Source organism: Eschrichtius robustus, chromosome 8 (assembly GCF_028021215.1).
Source record: "Eschrichtius robustus isolate mEscRob2 chromosome 8, mEscRob2.pri, whole genome shotgun sequence".
NCBI classification, from domain to species: domain Eukaryota; kingdom Metazoa; phylum Chordata; class Mammalia; order Artiodactyla; family Eschrichtiidae; genus Eschrichtius; species Eschrichtius robustus.
The window spans coordinates 50,902,460-50,923,406 of NC_090831.1; the positions used below are offsets into that span (position 1 = coordinate 50,902,460).

General features: G+C 35.2%; 1 protein-coding gene and 1 long non-coding RNA gene across 3 annotated transcripts in view; one reads left to right on the forward strand and one right to left on the reverse strand.

Moving 5' to 3' along the window:
- The window catches only part of LOC137768837 (uncharacterized), a 156,952-nt gene that overhangs the window by 73,064 nt on the left and 62,941 nt on the right, over positions 1–20,947 (forward strand). The window lies entirely within an intron of this gene.
- The window catches only part of SEMA3D (semaphorin 3D), a 207,799-nt gene continuing 204,133 nt past the window's right edge, over positions 17,282–20,947 (reverse strand). For both annotated transcript variants that reach the window (XM_068550466.1, XM_068550465.1), the window contains one exon: positions 17,282–20,006. In XM_068550466.1, coding sequence (XP_068406567.1) covers positions 19,581–20,006 — 426 coding nt within the window. In that variant the 3' untranslated portion in view covers positions 17,282–19,580. The remainder of the gene's footprint in view (positions 20,007–20,947) is intronic.

The window sequence follows — 20,947 nt, forward strand, 5'->3', positions numbered from 1 at the left end:
GGAGACAAACAGCCCTTTTCCTACTTCAAGGCAATTTACTAAGCTTTATCAATCCAAATGTGCTTACAATTCACTCACTCCCTTTTTGCTGAAGTTATCCACAGTGTTTCTCTTCTTTGCTGCCATGAGCTGATGCTGGTTTGCCAGTAACAATTTTAGAAATTTTGTGGGTTGTTGATCCATGTGTCTTAATACAGTCCTTTTAAGTATTCAAAGTGAAGGCTGCTAAATAAAGAGTCCAGGTTCAGTACCTAACAAGAGTCCTTAAGAGGAGGGAGAAAAAGATAAAAGACAAGAGTTGTATGGTAGTAGGAGAGACAGTAAAATTAGAAGGACATTGCAAAAGATACGGTAATGTAGAGAAATGTAGGAAGCTTGCAGAGTCCTTAGCACTTTGTTCAGATGTCCTCCAGAACTAAGCACACCTTGGTAAATACTGGTTGACTGGGTAAGTGAATTGTTCAAGGCCAATGCTTCCACATCTTTTTCATGTCGCAGCAGGCTTAGAAAATGTATGGTAAATAGGGGGTAAACAGGAGTGTTTTCTTGCAGCTGGAGAGGATTGACTTCCAGGGTTCCTGCCTACTCCAGGTCTTATGGGATGCCCCGAGGATGAGCAATTGAGTTTCTGAGCACCTGCATGTGTTGTGGTCCAATGCATGAGAAGCACTAACCTAGACTATGAAATATACTTGAAATATACGTTTCTTCAGGTCTGTTATTAGCATACTCTAACCTTTGTGTGTATTCTAGACAGATGGTGCTTTTGTGGGGTAAAAATGCTTCCTTTCCTTTAGGTGGATTCAGCTTCATAAAACCTACTGCTTGGCACAAGTTACATGGGCTGGATTCAACCCCTGCTCACTCATCCACTGTGTGTTTTATATCATTATGTCCACTCAACATTCTACTGTCCTCTTTCACTCAGCTAATTTTATGCAATCTCTAATCTAGTGGTCACTGACCACCTTATACTTTTAAATTTATCAGTTCTGCTTCTTGCCTTCGTGAAATCTTCCTTTCGCTCAAATTTCTCTTAACCTATCTGCTCAAGTTTCACAGTTCTATATTCTCTTGAATCTACTTGAAAAGGAGAAGAAAACAGAAATCTAAAATTTTCTCTCCCCATTATCTTTTGTGTTGTCGTTTTTATTTTGATTTGTTTTTTGCCAAACTAATTTATACTGAATCACAGCCTCTGATGATTCAAGCTGAGGTCGAGGCCCACCAGCCATGACTTCCAAAAGCACACTTGTTGGTTTATGTGCCTTGCTGTCAACATGTGGGTTTTCTGGAGAAGTTTTTGGGGGGTGTTTATTGAAGTATTTGGGTTTGGACTATGTGATTCCACAAAGGGATGGAGAAAATGAAGGTCCATTTTGGATTGAGTGCTGTCAGGAAGCAGGGGCAGTTCAGTGACTGGTTGTCTCAGTTATTTTTATCTGGAAAGAGAAAGGATTAAAGTCAAGCTAAAGTTGTCATTGATAAAGAAGCAGTTGTCCCTTGTGGTAATCAACAGAAGGGCTGTTATTTTTGTAGTTGTAGAGTATCTTTGTCTCTGTCTTGTTTCAGGCATAATCACAGTGTGGACTCATCTGTTTTGTCCACCGTCGTCACCAGATGGCCAGGTTTGGGTATTGCTTATACAGACATACCTGGGAGAGATATTTCAGGTTCCTTTCCAGACCACTGCAACAAAGGGAATACCGCAATAAAATGAGTCACATGCCTTTTTAAATTTCCCAGTGAATATAAAAGCTGTTTGCACAATACTGTAGTCTATGAAGTGTGCAATAACATTATGTCTAAAAAAACGATGTATGTACCTTAATTAAAAAATACTTTATTGCTAACCATCATCCAAGCCTTTAGCAAGTCACACTAGTAATGTCAAAGATCACTGATCACAGATCACCATAACAAATATAATAACATTGAAAAAGTCTGAAATATGGTGAAGATTACCAAAATGTGACACAGAGACACAAAGTGAGCAAATGTTGTTAGAAACGTGGCGCCAGTAGACTTGCTTCATTGTCACAAAACTTCAATTTGTAAAAAAACGCAATATCTGCTAAATGCAATAACGTGAAGCATGATAAAACGAGGTATGCCAGTATTCTGCAAGCATTTTTTATGTTCAGTTGGAAACATTAGGCCTAGCTACTAGCTCTGGACTGCCAGACCTCCAACTTTTTCAATGCAGAATCTTTTTATTCACGTAGTTATTGTTCTTTATTTGCTTGCACCCTCCCTTTAAATCTTTTCTACTTAGACTAAGGATTCACAATCAAGCTGGAAGATGGGAAAATCCTGTCAGATACTGATATGGGTCTCTTCCTGAAATCTTCAGGTCTATAAAAAGAGAGAAGGAAAACAGAGCTACTGTGAATTTACTTTGTAGTATCAAAGCTCTCAGCTGGAGAATAAAGACAGAGTCAAGAGTCAGAGAAGTCACAGCATGAAGTTTCACTCCTGTGAAGGCGTCCTGTGGCATACATGAGCCTTGTAGGTGTCTGCACTCTGCCTGGCCTGGCCACACAAGTCAAGGATATTCCCCAAGTATCTTATTTTTGGATTGATGATCCTACACACTTTAACTTGTCTTTGTCGTTTCCATTTTGTGTGTGGGATATTAGTGGGGTTTCGTCAGAATTACGTCCAAGATGCGGTAATATAGGGAAAATCCCAAGTGTTTTTTCCATGCTCTCCCTTAAACTTATGCCATCTGTCTAGATATAACAAACCTTCTGAAATTTCTGGGAGGTCTTCAGTAATAGATTTCTTTAGTTTTCTGTACTGATGTAGCTTTTCCTTATTTTTATATTCTGTTGGTAATTTCCATGGGAGCTAGTGGGAAGAGAGAAGAGTAATTGCTTTGTGAGGTAGTCATTTCGCTCTCCTATCTGGAGAAATGTATGTGATTTCTAAAGACTGAAAGCGAAAAGGTATGTTTTCCATGAATAATTTTTTTTTACTTGCAAATGGTTGTAGTTGCTGCAAAATTTCATCACCCAGACTTCTCAGGCAAAATGTCCCTTTCCACATGAGAGAGAAACCAATTGTAGTAAATAGACTTAAGGCTGCTCTCAGTTCCCTTAGGGAAGCCTCAGGTGTCCTTCTGCCATGTAGCCCAGCATTTCAGACATACACATAGCTAAGAGATGACCATTTAGCCGACTGACAAACCTGATGACCTGTTCTTAAGGAAGAATTTTATCAATAGAAATTAATCTAATGTTATACTTCAAACTGCCTCCCTCCTCTCACCCAGAAAATTCTAATCACTGATCCTTGATCCCAGTGGATGCATAGTACAGGAATGTAGGCATTTTGGTAATGTGCTCAGAAAAATATGGTTTACAAGTAAAATAGGGAGTCTGCAATTTCTGCATCCATCAGTGCCTGATAAAAGCAATATACCTTAAAATCATTTTTATTTCTGTCATTGCTCACGGATTTGGATACCATTGATAAAGATTGATTTCTTTTTAACTGGCATGTTATTTAAATGCTTTCAGAAATATAATCATGGACTTTGAAAACTGAGAAAAACTTTGGAAGTCATCTGGCTTATAAATGGGTCTAAAAATAGCATAAAAAATGTGTTCCATTTTCAACTAACCTCGTTAAACACATGTCCCCGTGAAAGTTAAATTGCAGCCTTTATTTAGAGTCTCATTTATAAATATACACTGTGAATTTTCAAGACAGGATATAAAATACAGTATTTCCCAAACTTACGTGATCAATCACCCTCTTTCAGTTTCATACCAGTTAATATTTTCTGGAAGAATATTTCAAAAAGCACTGTTTGGAAAGCTCACATTTATCCAAGCTTTCTCATTTTTATGAAAGAAACCTGGCAGAGTTCATCTATTAGTGTCAATTCCCAGAATAGCACCCAGGATCATGATTTCCAGACTCATTTCCCACTACATCACACACTTCAAAGATGTATGCATATCAACGCGGGATAATCATTGTTGAACACACTTATCTGTATACAATTATATTGTATCTTTGCTATTTTAGAATACATTAAAGAGTTGTTTCATTGTCTAATGAACTTCTAATCAAGTAAATAATCCAAAACTGCCAAAGCTGCTGTGTTTTATTCTTTGTTTGTATTTGACTCTCTTGCCAAATACATATACTTTTAGTATAAACCAAATGATACAGAGTGATAGGAATCAATATAAGTTGGATGATTTTGTTTAAATCTTTGACTACAGTCAGCAAAATAAAATAGCTCAAGTTAGCCTATAATATGTTTCTCTTCATTGCTGCAATTGCAAATTTAATCTGAATCCAATGTTTATATATCTACTGCATAGTCAGAATAAAGCATTGATTGAAGCCCCTTTTATAAATAAGCAGTTATGCTATTAATCAAGTTAAACATTTCAATAATATACAAAATATATTATTATCTTGGAGAAAAGTATTGGTGGTAAAACTATTATGGGAGCACTTAGCTCAGTAAACAAAACTAGGTGGAATTGTAACTGTTAAAGATTGAGTCAGGGGAAAAAATAATAGAGTTTTTATGCAAAGGTCTTTTGGAACTTTCCTCTGAGGTCTTTTAAACTATGTGGTACATTGAATCATAAGTACAATTTTACCAAACTCGAGATAACTCAGAAAGTAAAATATACCAGAAAAATCTGATTATTGCCATTAGTAAGAATTATTATTTTTAAACCAAGATAAAATTTGGATTAATTTAACCATCTAGTGCAATTGCATTGTTATAGTGCTTTCACAAGGAATGCATTCATGACTATTTATTACAAAAAAAAAAGAATTTTTGACTTTAGTATCACAAACACTTATTCTAGAAAAAAATGATCAAATTCTAGTGAATAGTTAGCTGTACATAAAAGAAACCTATTTACTTTTCTTGCTTGTGATTCACAAGCATGGATTTCTGGGTCCTCAAAAAACCTGATAACATTCAGTATAAAGAAACAGAAGCTTTCTTCCATCTTTCCCTATGTATGTTACTCTTTAGCATGTTTCTCCTTTTTATATTGTCAAGATCTTTCTTTCTTCAAGTTCCCACCTAAGTCCCACCTAAGTACAACATAAAACTAGCTCTAGCCTTTACATATTCCTCTTCTCTGGAATCAGTCTTTGGTTATTCAGCCCTGTGAAGAACCCAACAATGAGGTCACTACACACTGATTAGAATGGCCAAAATGTGGAACACAGACACCAAATGCTGCTAAAGATGTGAAGCAGCAGGAAATCTCATTCATTGCTGGTGGGAATACAAAATGGTGCAGACACTTTGGAAGACAGTTTGGCAATTTCTTACAAAACTAAACATACTTTTACTGTATGATCCAGCAATTACACTCCTTGGTATTCATGCAAAGGAGTTTAAAACTTAGGTCCACACAAAAACCTGCACACAGATATTTATAGCAGCTTTATTCATGATTGCTAAAATGTAGAAGCAACCAGGATGCCCTTCAGTAGGTGAATGGGTAAATAAACTAGAGAATAATACATCCAGGCAGTGGAATATTATTCAACACTAAAAGAAATGAGTTATGAAGCCATGAGAAAACATGGAGGAACCTTAAATGCATATTACTAAGTGAAAGAAAACCAGTCTGAGAAGGCTAAATACCGTATGATTCCAACTATATGACATTCTGGAAACAGCAAAACTCTGACGCCAATAAAATGGTCAACAGTTGCCAGTTGTGGGGAGGAGAAAAGAATAGGCAGAACACAGAACGTTTGGGCAGTGAAAATATTCTGTATAATACAGTAATATCTATGTCATTATATATTTGCCCAAACTCATAGAATGTGCAGCACCAAGAGTAAACCCTAAGGTACACTATGGACTTTGGGTGATTATAATGTGTTGATGTATTAAATAGCTTCATCCTTGGTGGAAAATGTGCCATTCCGGTGAGTGATGTTAATAACGGGGGAGGCTATGCATGTGTGGGGGCAGGAGGTATATGCGAAATCTCTATACCTTCCTTTCAATCTTACTATAAACCTAAATCTTCTCTAAAAAAATAAGAGACTTATGCAATAGAATTCAAAGATGAAATTAATTCGAGAGGAATTCACTGTTAATCATCAGCGTCAGAGTTGGTAGAGAGATCAAATAAGAAAAAAGAATAATAAGTGCATGTTGGAATTGTCACCTCCTAGATCACTGGTTATCTTAGCAAAACTCAGTGATTTGAGGATATGAGGAAAGAGAAGAAATATATGCAGTAATGGTAGCAACATCATCTTGAACCATGACTTAAAAGAAAGGAGAGTTGGGGCTTCCCTGGTGGCGCAGTGGTTGAGAATCTGCCTGCCAATACAGGGGACACGGGTTCGAGCCCTGGTCTGGGAAGATCCCACATGCCGCGGAGCAACTAGGCCCGTGAGCCACGACTACTGAGCCTGCGCGTCTGGAGCTTGTGCTCCGCAACAAGAGAGGCCGCGACAGTGAAAGGCCCGCGCACCGCGATGAAGAGTGGCCCCCACTTGCCGCAACTAGAGAAAGCCCTCGCACAGAAACGAAGACCCAACACAGCCAAAAATACATAAATAAATAAATAACTCTATCTAAAAGAAAAAAAAAAAAAAGAAAGGAGAGTAGAAGAGATGTAACCAGAGAGTATAGCCAAGGAAGAAGTAATGTTGAAAATAGAAAAAAATAATTGATGCAATAAATTCTTGGTGAAGACAGAAGTAGATGAGGTCAAGCGCATAAGTGGACAGGTGAGCTTCAAATTCTAAGATACAGTTTTAAGTGGCTAAGAATATGTACAGGTGTAATATAGATAAGGGGAAGTTGAAGAAATTTGCAACTGATGGAGTCTCTTTGCTTTGAGAAGTAAAAAATAAAATATATTTATTTAACAACTCCATATCACACTGTCAAGGAGACTGTCAACTGCACCTGGAAATGAGTAGAAACTTGACTACAGCTTAAGTTCTTTTGCAGAAAAAAAAAAAAAAAAATCTGTGGTAGGGAAGTTTCTAGGGTTGTTTCAATTGGTTTTCCTAGAAAAGCTGAGTCTTAATCTAACAGTGATGAAGGAGAGGAATGAGGGTCTCCGTCACCTACGTGGCTGTAGCCCCGTCCTTCCTTCCTTCTTGCCTTCAACACAATCACCCCAGCCCTGTTCCCTGGATGTAAGAAATACCATCATTTAATTTACATATTGTCTTTCATCCCTGGGATCCTTCCAGCTGAGGATTATTTTTTTCCCCCTGGAGTAGAAGGCTTTGCTCACTATAACTCCACTATAGTTCATGTAATTCTCCCTATTTTGCATCTAAAACCCCAGATTCTGATGTTTATATCACTTCCAAATCAATCTCAGAACTTGAGGGCCACCTTATGAGCCTCTTTTAGGCCTTACACTTGGCTTCTCATCCAGGTTTTATTCCCTGTTAATTTTCTACTACTATTTGTCTCACCATTTCCATCTTCCTTTTTTATCTTATCCCAATGCCCTTCTTCTGGTCACTAGCCTTCACTTCACTTCGTTTAATTCTTGTTGTATCAGAATCTCATAACATCTGTTAGATGTGGGCGTGTTGTATGTGTATATAAATGGGTGTAACGTGCAACTAAACATATACTGGATACCTCCTACTCAGTACATGTCTTTATGTCTACTTAAGAAGGGCGTGTATTAAGTCAAAGAAGTATGTGGTTGAACATGTGTGACTGGCTAAACTGTGGACAAATAGCCAGGAAGGATATTGTAGAGTTTTACTTGGCTAGAAAAGACTATGGAAATCATATGGGAGATGATTTCAGGAAGGGGAAGAGATAAGCCTCTGTAAACCTCCTAGCACACTAAGATCCTCTTAGAAAAACATTGACTTTTTCACGCACTTTTTGCTTTCTATTCCCTGGCCAGATTCATTTCTTACCTCACGTATCTTCAGAGCAAAAGAAGTCAGAATGATGAGCAAAGATTTCCTACACACACACACACACACACACACACACACACACTCACACACACATACACACACACCCCCCAAATCTGAAGAGCTTAGATTCTGCTTCTGAAGAGATTATTGTTCTGATGAAATATGCCTAATCCCATTGCTTTAGGGATATCTCCAGTTCAAAATGAGGTCCAAGGGGGAAGTAAAGATACAGTTTAATAAACCTGTGTTGCTTCACTCTCTCTGTAATATTGGATGATTATGTAGTACATATTAATTCACAGTGTGTTCACATAATAAACCCTCCTTAAATTAAAAAAAAATTGACAGGGGACAATTTGAAATAAAAAATAAAATATTGGTGGAAAATTGCCAGGCCTCCACCCACCAGAATCTTACAGTTTAGAACATTATTAATCACCTCTCCCTTATCTTTTATTTTTTTCTGTATTTTGTTCCTAGTCACTCAAAGTCTTAGGACAAGGTGTTCTCTCTAGCTCATTGTTTTTATAAATACCCATTATGGTAATTGCCTGCAACTTTCTTTTGGAATCCACTCCACTCTTCTGTGTGCAATCATTTGGGTGTAACCAGTCCTGCACCTTGGTTAGCACAGAATATATACAAATGCTGTTCTGCAGAAAAGCACAGCTTGCTCCTACTGATAGTATTACCTGACATATGTCCCGATTACAAACTTGGCTCCCTGGAGAAAAAGCAATCTGTGCCAAAAGGAAAAATGGAATTAAGTCCTCTGAGCTTCCAGAGGAGGTTTTCTGTCTAATATGCCTCCTAAAATGGAGCCATAATTCACTTAAGTTCTACAGACACTATCACCCTACTTCTAAGCAGAAGAGCAGTAACTTTTGACCAACAGACCCTCGCAGAGGTAACAAAGAGCCTTATTTGATACTCACCCTAGAAACCACAGTTGATCTTAGCTGAAAGGGTAATGTTAAAATACAAAGTAACTAAATGTTTATAAAAAGTCTTGAATTTTGCAAGTACGAATAAATAACTATAATGCTACTAACTGAATTTATGAGCATATATTTTAACCTCAACTACTACCCATTTAATTCAGTGCCATTTCCTAACTCTTTGATGGCATTTTCCAAATCTATGGGAATATATTAATTCAGAGAATGAGAAGGATGGACATCATCTCAGAAGAAAAAGAACAAATTCAGTTAATAAGAATTCTTATGTTGCAACATGGAAAATTAGTATGACTATACAATTTTTGTCACCTAAATTATCCTACATATAATTTCTTCACTCTAATAATGTAATATAGATGTTCATAGAGCAGAGTTTAAGGGTTGGGCTTGAGTGTCATTGCTTGCTTGCTTTTATCAATTTGCAGATGTAAGGCAACACAGAATGATTCAGACCCAACCCCTTTAGCTTTAAACCCTATCTCTGCCCCTCATGTGGCCTTGGGCAAGTTATTTCACCTCTCTGTGCCTTAAATTTCCTCATCTGTAAAATCTAGATGAAAATAGTCCTAGTTCACTCGAGGTTGTGGGAAACAAATCAGTATTTCTAAAGACCTTAGAACTGGCACCAACTATGTCTATATTAGTATGTATAAAATAAATATCATTGGAACATGTATTTAATCTCTGGAATATTGAGTTTTTTTGTTAATAAATATAAATTAAAATAGTATTTACTTTATTAGATTAAGATAATTTAATGCAGATTTCATTACATAAATATTAGTTTTTATAATTATTAGCTATTAATAAATAGAAACAAAATTAAATCTCCATATAGCAGTAATGAGAATACTTATTATAGACACTTTCAATTTAGAAATGGGCTGAGAGACAACACCGTTACTGTTAACACCTTGGAATTTAGGATCAGACAGACTGGATATAAATTTTTGTTCTTCCACTTAGCAGCTTTGTAATACCTGTAATGACATCAGGTCACAATTTTATTCTCTGCCAGTCTCAGCTTCTTCTTTTGAAAAACGTGGATAATAATCCCTACGTCTAAGTGTTGTTGTGAGCATTAATTGGGACCATGTCTGTAAAGTAGCTGGCACCTAGTATGCATTCAATAATTGGTGGGTGTTAGCAACTTTTGTGTTTGTTGGGTTCCACGGTTTGAAACTCAAATCACATTTTCCCCGAGAACCTATATTTCAGATTGTGGCCAGTATCTTGGAAAAGTCTAGGTAAAAATATTTCACTCAAAGATTAACTAAAATGAAAGCAATATTCCAATGAGACCATAGCAATCTTAAGTACCCACTGAGGAAATCTGGACCATGGCTACCTTCACAGGAGGGAGCCCTCTTCTTGCAGTCACATTCATGGTGGGATGTTTTTGTCCATGAAGTGGTAGATGTTCCATGGACCAGTAGTTAAGTAACCGTCCTCTCCTGTTGGTCTGCCCAAATTCAACACTCTTTCTCTCCCCTGGTAACCTCAGCGACAGAGGTTTGAGTAGATTATAGTCCACAGTTCATCACACATTGTTATCATCGGATCATGCAAATCCTTTTTCTTTGCTTATTTGCTTGTTTATTTTATCCCCATATCTAGGCTAGCCCATTATATTTGCAGGGCTGGGGCAAGAGTATAAACGGAGGCCTCAGGCCCATGACTCTCTCTGTTTCCTGAACTTCAAGGGGCCTCAAGCAGATGCATGTAAATACCCCAGGCTACACATGTGTATTCCAGCTTCCTCCACTACCACCCCCATCCTGGGCTTGGGGATGCCACACTGACAAAGACTCTTTCCTTGACCAAACCTTAGGCTTCTTTAAGGCCTCTTCTCAACTAATTTGATCTTGGACCTCAGTGTCCATCTTTGTTGGGCCTGCATCACCCAGTTTTAGCAAGAATCCTGTCAAGTCAGTTTAGGCAGAGACTCTCCTTACCACTGATGTTTTTGTCTTAGTATTTTCCATCCACTGACCTCAACTCTGTTTCTTAGCTATAAATCCCCACTTGTTTATGTTGACTTGGAATGGAGCCCCGTTCTTTTTTTTTTTTTTTTTTTTTAATATTTATGGAGGTTGTCCTTAAGCCATATACTCCAATTAATTCACTGTTACTGACTCCTTATATTTATCAAAATCTTTATTTCCTAGCAGTAATACAAGAATTGAGCACACTTTTATTTCCCTTTGGTCCCCATCATCCCTCACACCATAATATTGACATTGAGAAGCATGAATCGAACCTTATCCAATTTGCCATCTTTTCATGAGATGCAGCAAAACACTTCATATTAGTCACTCCCTTGGTGAGATAAAGTGGAAAACAAAGGAGAGTTTCTAAATGTGTTTGGTTTGGAGTTCCTACTGAGAGTCCCCAGATATACATCTGCATCATATAAATTTCAGACAACTCTCCATATACTCAAAAAGAATTATCATTTTTTGTTAATTAAATTTGTTCACTAGAAATGTAAAACACTGCTATATAAATGCATTTATGACTAGCTTTAATGAATATTAAGTGTCCAAAAGAAAGGATTGTTGTTTGTTATATAATAACAAAGAAAGCAGGTAGTTCTAAGCTTTGCCAATGGCTAGGAATGCTTGTTTTTCAGGAGCAGGACCTTGAAAAGCTGATTTCTGCTCTAGTTACATATATCATCCTGAGTTTAAGTAAAAATGGAAACTCTCATATGTCAATATTTCCCTTTTTAAAATATATGATGCATCTTAAGTAATACATCTTAATAGTTCTAAGTCAGTGAGAGAAATTAACTTTTGCTATTTGATTGATAAAATGTGTAAATGTAACCAATATGCCTAATTCAACTGCATTTTTGAGACAACATAAACAGGGTTGAAAATGGATAAACAGGGTTATAACTTTGGTTTACTCTCATTTAGCACTGGACTTTAAAGCTCTAGTAGAATGTTTTTCCAAGAAGATGCCATTTAAGAGTTATGTGCTCTTTAATGTAAATTGAACAGGGAAATGCTATGGCACAAATAAAATAATTTAAAATATTATTAACCAAAGAATATCTATTAGAGAAATCTATATTCTTGACTGTGCTATGAATTTAAATGTTTAAAGTTTTCTTCAAAGACCTCTTCAAAGTCCTTGTGTTTCAACAAACCATCCAGTACAAATGACATGGACCTTCTTTCTACCAGTTTAAACCTTGTAGATTACGGCACTGAGACCACCTGAATCAAAGGAAAAAAAAAAACAACACCAGTTTGTAATTGTTTTGTTTAAAACAGATGAACATTCAAAATGAAAATAGACCTTCATCAATTTACCAATTTGATTTAAAAAGCAGAACATGGGGTAGGAATTTTAGAAAATGCTTCCATTTCGGGGAATTTTTTCTTACTAGTTCCATAAGTAATGAATCATAACAGTTTCGAGGAAAACTTGTCATTTTACAACACAGGTTTAACTAACTGGTTTCTAGTTGCACTAGATATTAAGAATAGAGATTTTTTTTCCAGAAATTTAGTTTCTGGTGGAAGATATAAGAAAAATTCATAAATTTTTAAGTTGTTTGGTACCTTAGAGACATCTCATTGAGGTACAGAGAAATGAATGATAACCCACATCAGGAGACACACTAATTTAGGCTAAAATGACCACCCAACTTGCTTGTATTCACTGCATCCCCTACTACGTTACTTCTGTCATTTATACCAGTGACCACAAAATAATTCCAGCTTTCATTTCTCCTGCGCATCACACCCGTATATCAAACTGTCTACCAGACTCTCCTCAAATCATCCCAAAGAAACTATGATCTTCCCACCCTAACCTCCTTTTTTCCCCACTGTAATTCCTGTTTTTTTTTTTTTTAACTGTTATCCATCCAGTTGCAAAACATAGAAATTAAGGGGTCATTTTTTACTTTATGTTTATTTCTCAAATGCAAATTTGATGAAAATCTCATTATATCATGTCTCTGCTTAAAAATACCAAAATGTCTCCCCCTGTCTGCAGGATTAAATCTCTATCTAGTCTGAATCATAAAGTTCCTAACAATCAGACCCTTGCCTTCTTGGCCAGCTTTCTATGATTTCCACACCTGAGTAAGATATGGTTATTCTCACACTTAACTTTGCCTGTGCGTACTGAAACCTAAGACTACTTCCAAATGTCTATAAACACTAACTGTAACAACACAAATTACCACAGGAGATTTTAAGGTTTTATTTGTTTTTCAATAGTAAAAATGGCCTGTAGGAAAGGGCTGCAACTATAACACAATTCGATAATTGGAGATAATTACCTGATAGTAATTTGTTTCAATATATTAAAAGCTTAGAGGGCTATGGCCCATTAAACAACCCCTTTCCTGACTCTAAATGATAACTTCCTATCTGGTAAGTTGGTTTCATTTTCTTCTTATCCAAGTTTATGTACTTTAAGTTAATACTCTCTGAATATGCCCCCTTCTACTCATACAATGTGTATTTAAATGTACTAGCCCCTCATTAACAGGACCCAATAAAATTGAGAATTTGCAAAATGCAAAAATGTTGGGCTAAATTTTGACCCATCTCTACACATGAGCAAAACATCCACAGTAAATGAAAAATGTGAATTATATTTATATAAAATCTTTCCAATAGAAAATAATGATTCATGGGATCATTTAAAGACATTTTGCAAGATATAAATATTTCTCTTCCCTCTTCAGCTTACCTAAAGAGCATAAGTTGGCTTATCAATTTGATATGTAAGCCAGAAAGAAGAAACTCTCTATTTGAAATATCAATCTTGAACACTGCTCAATCCAAGAAAGGTCAACTCAGCTATTTGGAGCCCTTTGGCATGTTAAGCACATAGTTCCATATCCTAGATGCCTTAGGCATTTCCATAACAATAAGGCGTTGCTTTGAAAAATAGGCATCATTCCAGGGTCCCTGAGGCCAAACAAGGTCCTAGCTGTCACGTTTTTAAAATAATCAGGGTGTCCAAGAAAGTCCATAATGTAAGAGTCAGGGGAACTGGAAGGTTGCATCTGTTATGATGGCTGCATATCTAATATTTCTATATGTTATTCTTTTCTCTCTTTCCCTCTCTTTTTCTTTCTCTTTTTAGATTTTACTGCTAACTTGTTCTTTTATTGAAATTTAGAGCTTTCGTCTGCTTTTTTATTATGAAATATTTTAAGCACACAGAATTATGTTGAGAGTAATATATTTAAATTATAATCCAATGCCCAACTTTGTGAAATATTAACACTTAAATATACTAGTTCCTACAAATATATGTAATATAAATATAATACTGAGTTTAGATTAAAAAAAAAATTACTGAAACAGTCATAGCTCCCTGTGTCCTCATTCTCTTATTTCTTAGAGAAAAACATATTCTGAATATGGTGCTTAACTTTTCCAGAAATTTTTTTATATGTTTACTGCTTACATATGAATGTATGTATCCATAAGCAGTATCGTTTGCTTCTTTCAACTTGATATACCTAGTATAATTCCTTTTGCTTTCTTGTACTCCTTGGTTCTATTCCTTTAACATTGTTTCTGAGATTTTTCTATGTTGATACATGTAGCTCTTGTTTTTTCCCATTTAAACTTCTGTATCCATTTAGTGACTATACTTCAATTTATCCGTTCTCCTTTTGTAGAACATATAGATTGTTCTCTTTTTTCTATTATAATTAATCTTACAATAAATGTTTTTTAAAATGTCTATTACTGCACACGTGAAGAGGGTTCTCAAGGGTATATACTTAATTGCGAAAAGCTGGTTCTTGGAGTATGTGCATTTTATACTTCATTGGATATTGCCAAATCCCTCTCCAAGATGTGTTTGTACCAGTATATACACAAATGAAAAGTATATGAGCTTCTGAAACAAACAATAAAGTTATTCGCAGCTTCATCTTCCTAGGCAAGAGTTTCCTGGACTAGCAAATCATGTTAAAGCAGATAAGCTGTGTGGTTATAGATGCTTTTGATTCTCAAATGCTAAAATTTGTTTCTTTTGTCTTGAGAATCACTCACGTGTCTTTCTATATTCAAACAAATACAACTGGAATTTTTTCAATTATTAATCTTCTGTTGTATTTTATTTATAGTAACAGCTTGGACATGATCCACCTAAGAGTGCCCTATATACATTTTTTTCTTTTAAAAATGTTATGTATATACACTACTATAAATTCTCATGTTTGAAGCTTGTCACTCAGAAACCTTGACATTTCTCTATACAACATCCCTACAATTTATTTCATTACCAGGTTGGAGGGGATATCATAATATCTATTTGTAAACATAAAATATCCTTTATGTGTGTACCAAATTAACAAATATAATTTTCTCTAAAAGAAATTCAAGAAAGGTCTTTATAAAGCAAAAACAAAAACCTCAGCTTATGCCTTTAAAAAATTATGCTCATACAGTACTAAACATATAGACGAGTATTTTTAAATTTCACTTATAGAATGGTAATTGGAAATCTTAAAAGTAGTTACTTGGAGTAGTAATATTAATTCAGTCTACCAAAGTCTAAATTTAAATCACAGTAAAGCTTAACTGTAATACTTGTATTAACTGGGGAGAGAAACTTATTCTTTTCTTTCATAAGGGAAATTACTGCATACTTACAGTGCAAACGATATCTACTAAAAATTGTCAGGAAATATTTCCCTTGGTATTTGATTTAGTGCGATTCTATGTATAAAATCTGGTTACCATGTTTAGGGTTTGAAAACAAAATTGCACACAAACCAACATTCTGTTTAGAACCATAGAACACTAATGTTTGTATTTTATTATAATACAACCAAAATATACATTTAACAACTTTCCATTATTTTAGATTACAAGACTACATTTCTTTTAAAATAGCAAAACTACAAATTCAAAATAGATTGCTAACCACTTACAATTATTAAGAATTAAATTACACAATTAACTGACAGATTTTTGCCCTTCACCCCTAAATCACCTATATCAAACTTACCATAAATACTTTATAGGACTAAATATTTAAATGAGAGGTATAAGTCATGTGCATGTTCCTGTCTTTGCACTGTCAATGTGTACAATGTTGGAATTTTAGATCTCATTTTTTAATCTCACATGCAAATTAAATTATTTAAATATTGTGGTCATTTACTGTGAGAAAAAAATATTTCTTTCTATAAAAACATTTCAAATATCTCTTTTTTCTAAACTATCCATTCCCAATAAGGCTAATGAGTTCCAACATGTTGTCCAAGACAAATTCTACAGGGAAGCTATTTCAGTTTTGATTTCCACCTTCATTTATGATATATATGAAATATCATATTTAAATTTAAAATATCAGTGTTTAATTAATGCTCTTGTTCAATTTAGTATTTCGTAGACATGTGGATGCTACCAAACTGTCCTTGAAAATTTAATTTTCAATGTAATGTGGAAAAACAGGCACCGACAACTGTAAACTTATTTTTTAGTTGAGTCTACACAATTCAGCAGAAACAAAGATTAATAGCATATAAAGAACCGAAACATAGACCAAAGGAGAAATTCAAGAGTAAGACCATTTTGCAGGCAGCATGTTGTAAATAAGCGTTATTTAGTCAACGGATGGATGAGGTATTGTGTGAATTATAATTTTTTCACTACTGTTGTGGCTTTTGCAAATTTCTAAATTTCTCTGTGGCAGTTTTCCATTTCTTAAATAATTTGGTTGGTTTTCAAAAATGTTTATTCAATAATGTGAATGTACTGTTTTGAGCTCTTTGGGGAAGAAACAGTTTATATATAAATTAATTATTTAGACTATCTATTTCTAAACAAACTCTTAAAATTCCCAATACATCGAATGTAAATGAATGCAGACAGTCAGGATTCCATTTAGCAGCATAAATAGCTGGAATGAAATGCAGATGAGAATATGCAAGTCAGAGCCATATGTATTCAAAACAGGGGAAAAAATATAAAACCAAGAATAAACATAGACATTTTAAGACCTCTCCACAAAGAGCTGATTTCTTAGCAAATGTATTTGAAACTATTAACTATAATTTCATTTTTCATTATTTCAAAGAAAATTTGGTAAAAACTTTCAGTGGTGAGGAAGTATATATTGTATCTCATCTCTAGATTTAATATATTCACACTGTTCTTCTAAGCGTTCTAGGCAACTAAAAGATTCAAAAATTAAACATAGTAGCTTAGATGTCTTCTGTCTTTATAAATACACATAAATCTTTGCCCATATGGTTTATTTATTATATGACTTTTTATTTTACTAACAATATTTCAAATATATTTTAATTATCATAAATTAATAGTTTTAGATCCAAAGCAGCCAGAATATTAGCTGTAAATTAAAATGTCCCCCCCCAATTTTTTCTGAATAACTAAGATTAGACAGAATTAATTAAAAAATGGCTTGGACATTCATATTTTGATGAAAACCAAATTTATTTTCACAAGTCAATCCTAACATTTGAGCTTCATGGAATTTTCCCAAAGCCATCCATAATTTGATCATTACTGTCTGATATACAAATATTTGGAAATCTTTTAAAAAACATGCTCCTACTTATATGCTTTGAGCTTACTATGAGTTCCTGGAACATTTTGAGCCAGCAAATCAAGTTACAAACACTCTTGTTAGCAGTCTGATCTTGCTACAACTATTCTTATGAATTACTTTTTAATAGAGTGATTTGTTCTGGTTCACTTAAAAAAAAAAAAAAACAAACTATCTTCCTTAAGTTTTCCTTACAGTAAAACATCTACAAATATTTGAGTATCATATCAAAAGGCGACTTAACCTCATAGATCAGTGTGACTACTTTGAGTAGGTAAGCAATGCAAATACAATGAATGTAAGACAGAACGTTTTGAGCATAAAGCCAGTCACAGACATGATACTGAACTCTGTAATAAGTTGCCCTATAATCACAGGGTTCTCACAGGCTTTTATTTTCAAGACACATAGAATGCATGAGAAACGAGCTATGTCTGCTATTTAGTTTTCTGAAAAGCTGCCTTCCATATGAGGAAGTGACTAATTTTTCATTTCACACTAAAAACGGCGTGAAAAGGCAAAACAGAAGAAGGCTGAGGGTTTTGTGTTATACGAAGGAAAGGTGAGTCCTTCTTAAACAGGCAGGAAACATACCATACATATTCAGAGGAAAGAACAAATTGGAAACATTTGAAAGTGCTAACAAAATGTGAAAAAATGTTTATGTTAATGTTGTGAGTTTGTTTTCTTTACATGCAGTAGGCTTATTATTAAATTACTAAAACAATGCTACTTGAATTACAGCATATAATCTCAGAAATGCAAAAAGATTGTGTGAAGAAAAGATGTCAAAGAGTTAATTTAACCCTTTCCGTTGTCAAAATTTTTGCATTTGTTCTGTTATTCAACAAATATATAGTATTCCCGCTCCCCACCACTGTTGTCTACCTAATTCTCTCTATATATGTATATATTGCTTTTTCCTATTCACTCAAATAAAATCTAATAATTCAATATTTGGGAGAGCATAAAGGCAGTAAATAGAAATAATTTATAGAGCATGATGCATTTCTAGAAAAAAGAGAGGAAGTACATACTGAAATCCCATTGGTTGTAAATAAATTTGTATTCATTTTTCCCATGATTCTTTAGAAAATTTACTTTTCCTCAGACTTTTGCTAGCAGTTTGTTATAATCTAGAGTTTTTTTTTAACAGATGGATTACAAATTGGCAGCTACTTATATTCCAGTGAGTAAAGCTACAGTACATTTCACGCACTGTATTTGTGATTGTTCTTCCTTTTTATGGGGATGTGAGTTTTCCCCAAAGCCAGAATTTATGGCTGTCTTTCTTTCTTTCTCTTAACAAATCCCAGCTGCGTGCTTTCCCATTAGGATGCAGTATACATCATGATGTTTCCCTTATTTTATTAAAATGCTTTCCCATATCCTATTAAAATATTTATTAAGCATTCTGTCCCTGTAAAGCTCAGCATATATTCTAAAGACACATAACTGAGCACCAACTTCTCTCTGTGAACCTGTTATCCTGACAAGTCATAAGGAATCCTGGGAGGAACATTTATGCCCTTCAGTAAATCAATGCTCCAGGACACTAAATGTAACCCCTGGAGTCTGAAAGGAGTAATGCACCTCTCCAGATTCCTAAACCATGCACCAAGAGTGAATGGCTCACTGGGAAAGTTCCTGTTGATAATGTGAGCTGTATCTTATGTCTTCCCTCCAATCCTACCACCAGGTAGCCAGTTCTAGAGTGGAATGATGTATCTGTTCATAAGAACATATAGCACAACTGCATGGTAAACTCCATGCTTAAAGACCATGCAAGGGAAATAAAGCACCTTATTACAATGTCAAATTTGACGCTTTCTTAGCTCAGTTATTTACGTAACATAACAAATTAAAAAACTCAGAGTGTAAAACATTTACAAATGTAAAGCCCCTCTTTTGAGATAATTCTGATACTTTGCAGGTGTAAGTTTAGTTCTTGGAAAATTGGTTCAGATGAATGATTTGCCCTTACTAATGCCATATCCACCAGATACAGTCTTATTCAGATTACTGTTCTTGTGCTTTAGCAAAACTCCATGGAAAGCTCTTATGAGTTAATATAAGGATGGATAAAAAGAGAAGACAGTATTTTTGCAGGTGAAGAATTTTTTCTTTAAATTAAATAGAAAACTATGTAGCCACAGCTCTAGGAAGCTCTTCTAGGTCTCTGTGATGTCTTCGATTTCGTTTCTTCTTCATTTCCTGCATGTGCTTCCACTTTGGGCCGCCCTTGTTTCGCTGTCTCCGCTTCTCCCTGTGCCACATCTGTTCGCAGTACTGGTCGAGGCTGAAGTTTGGGCTGCTAAGGATTTGGATATAGTCTTTGTATCTCAACCGTGACTCAGCCAACAGATCCTTGACCCGCCCCTCTTCGTGCTCTGCCCTCTGGGTATTTTCCATCTGTTCATTCTCAATGACATTCAAAGTCAGCTTCACTATGGTGTGGATAAAAGTGTGCTCCTGTGCTTTGCAGTAATACATCCCAGAGTCCTTCTTCTGCAGACTTCGAATCAGTAGCCCGTATTCTGTTTTGATGATCCTTTCATCGGGTTTCAACTGCAGAATTGGAAAAATGTAGGCAATAAATGAGAAACAGAGAGGGCTATGAGCAAATGCAAAGAGGCTACATAGTTTTACTTAGATGAACCTAAGAGATACTATCCCTGTCTCTCTGTCATTAAGCATAGTATTGTCAGCCATAGTCGAAGAGAGTGACTAAACTCTCTTTCAACTAAAGTAACAGCCCCCAAAGATGTATGGTTGCATCTTATTACATCTAACTGAGCCTTTGGAATATAGTTAGTTTTTCTCCCAGTCTACAGATAGGAATAAAAAGCTGTGAAAATTAATGAAGTAAACCTGGAAACTATCAATTGACCATCTTTACAAAGATTTAGACACTAATTGCCGTACTAAGAACACCAATTTGTTTCTGAATTTCAGAGCTAGAATGTGACTCTGACAGTCATTGTGTAGAAAAAGAGCTTTAGTGCACACTACTACCAGTAATGTAGAAGAGAGCAATTATTCCAAAAGGAATTTAATGTTTGCTAGATATTGCCAAATAAATGATCTGAGTAGCTTATGGAAACTGTAAGTGGTGACTTGTTAAAAGTCAAGTGGAAAGGCATGGAAGATACAGCCTTTTGGATGTTAGAGCTGTACTGAATAGGACCATAGAGTCAGAAGTTTAGCAACATTTAAAGCTGAATTTCTCTTTTTACTATGGATTGAATTTTGATACTTTATGTCTATATGATACTTTAGACTATGTCATTTGTGGAGATATTTGCCATACCTCAGTATACTATAACATGGTAATGTGATTTCAAGTGTGAGAAAGCTCAATGAACAAAAAGAACCTCCACTGAAATGTGACGCTCTTTGCCCTTTGAAGCAATAGTACTGAAAGACAATTCAAACATTTAAGCTTGCCTGGCCTCCAATCTGGTGTGAATAGAGAACCTATCTTCAATAAACTACAGGCATGTTTACCG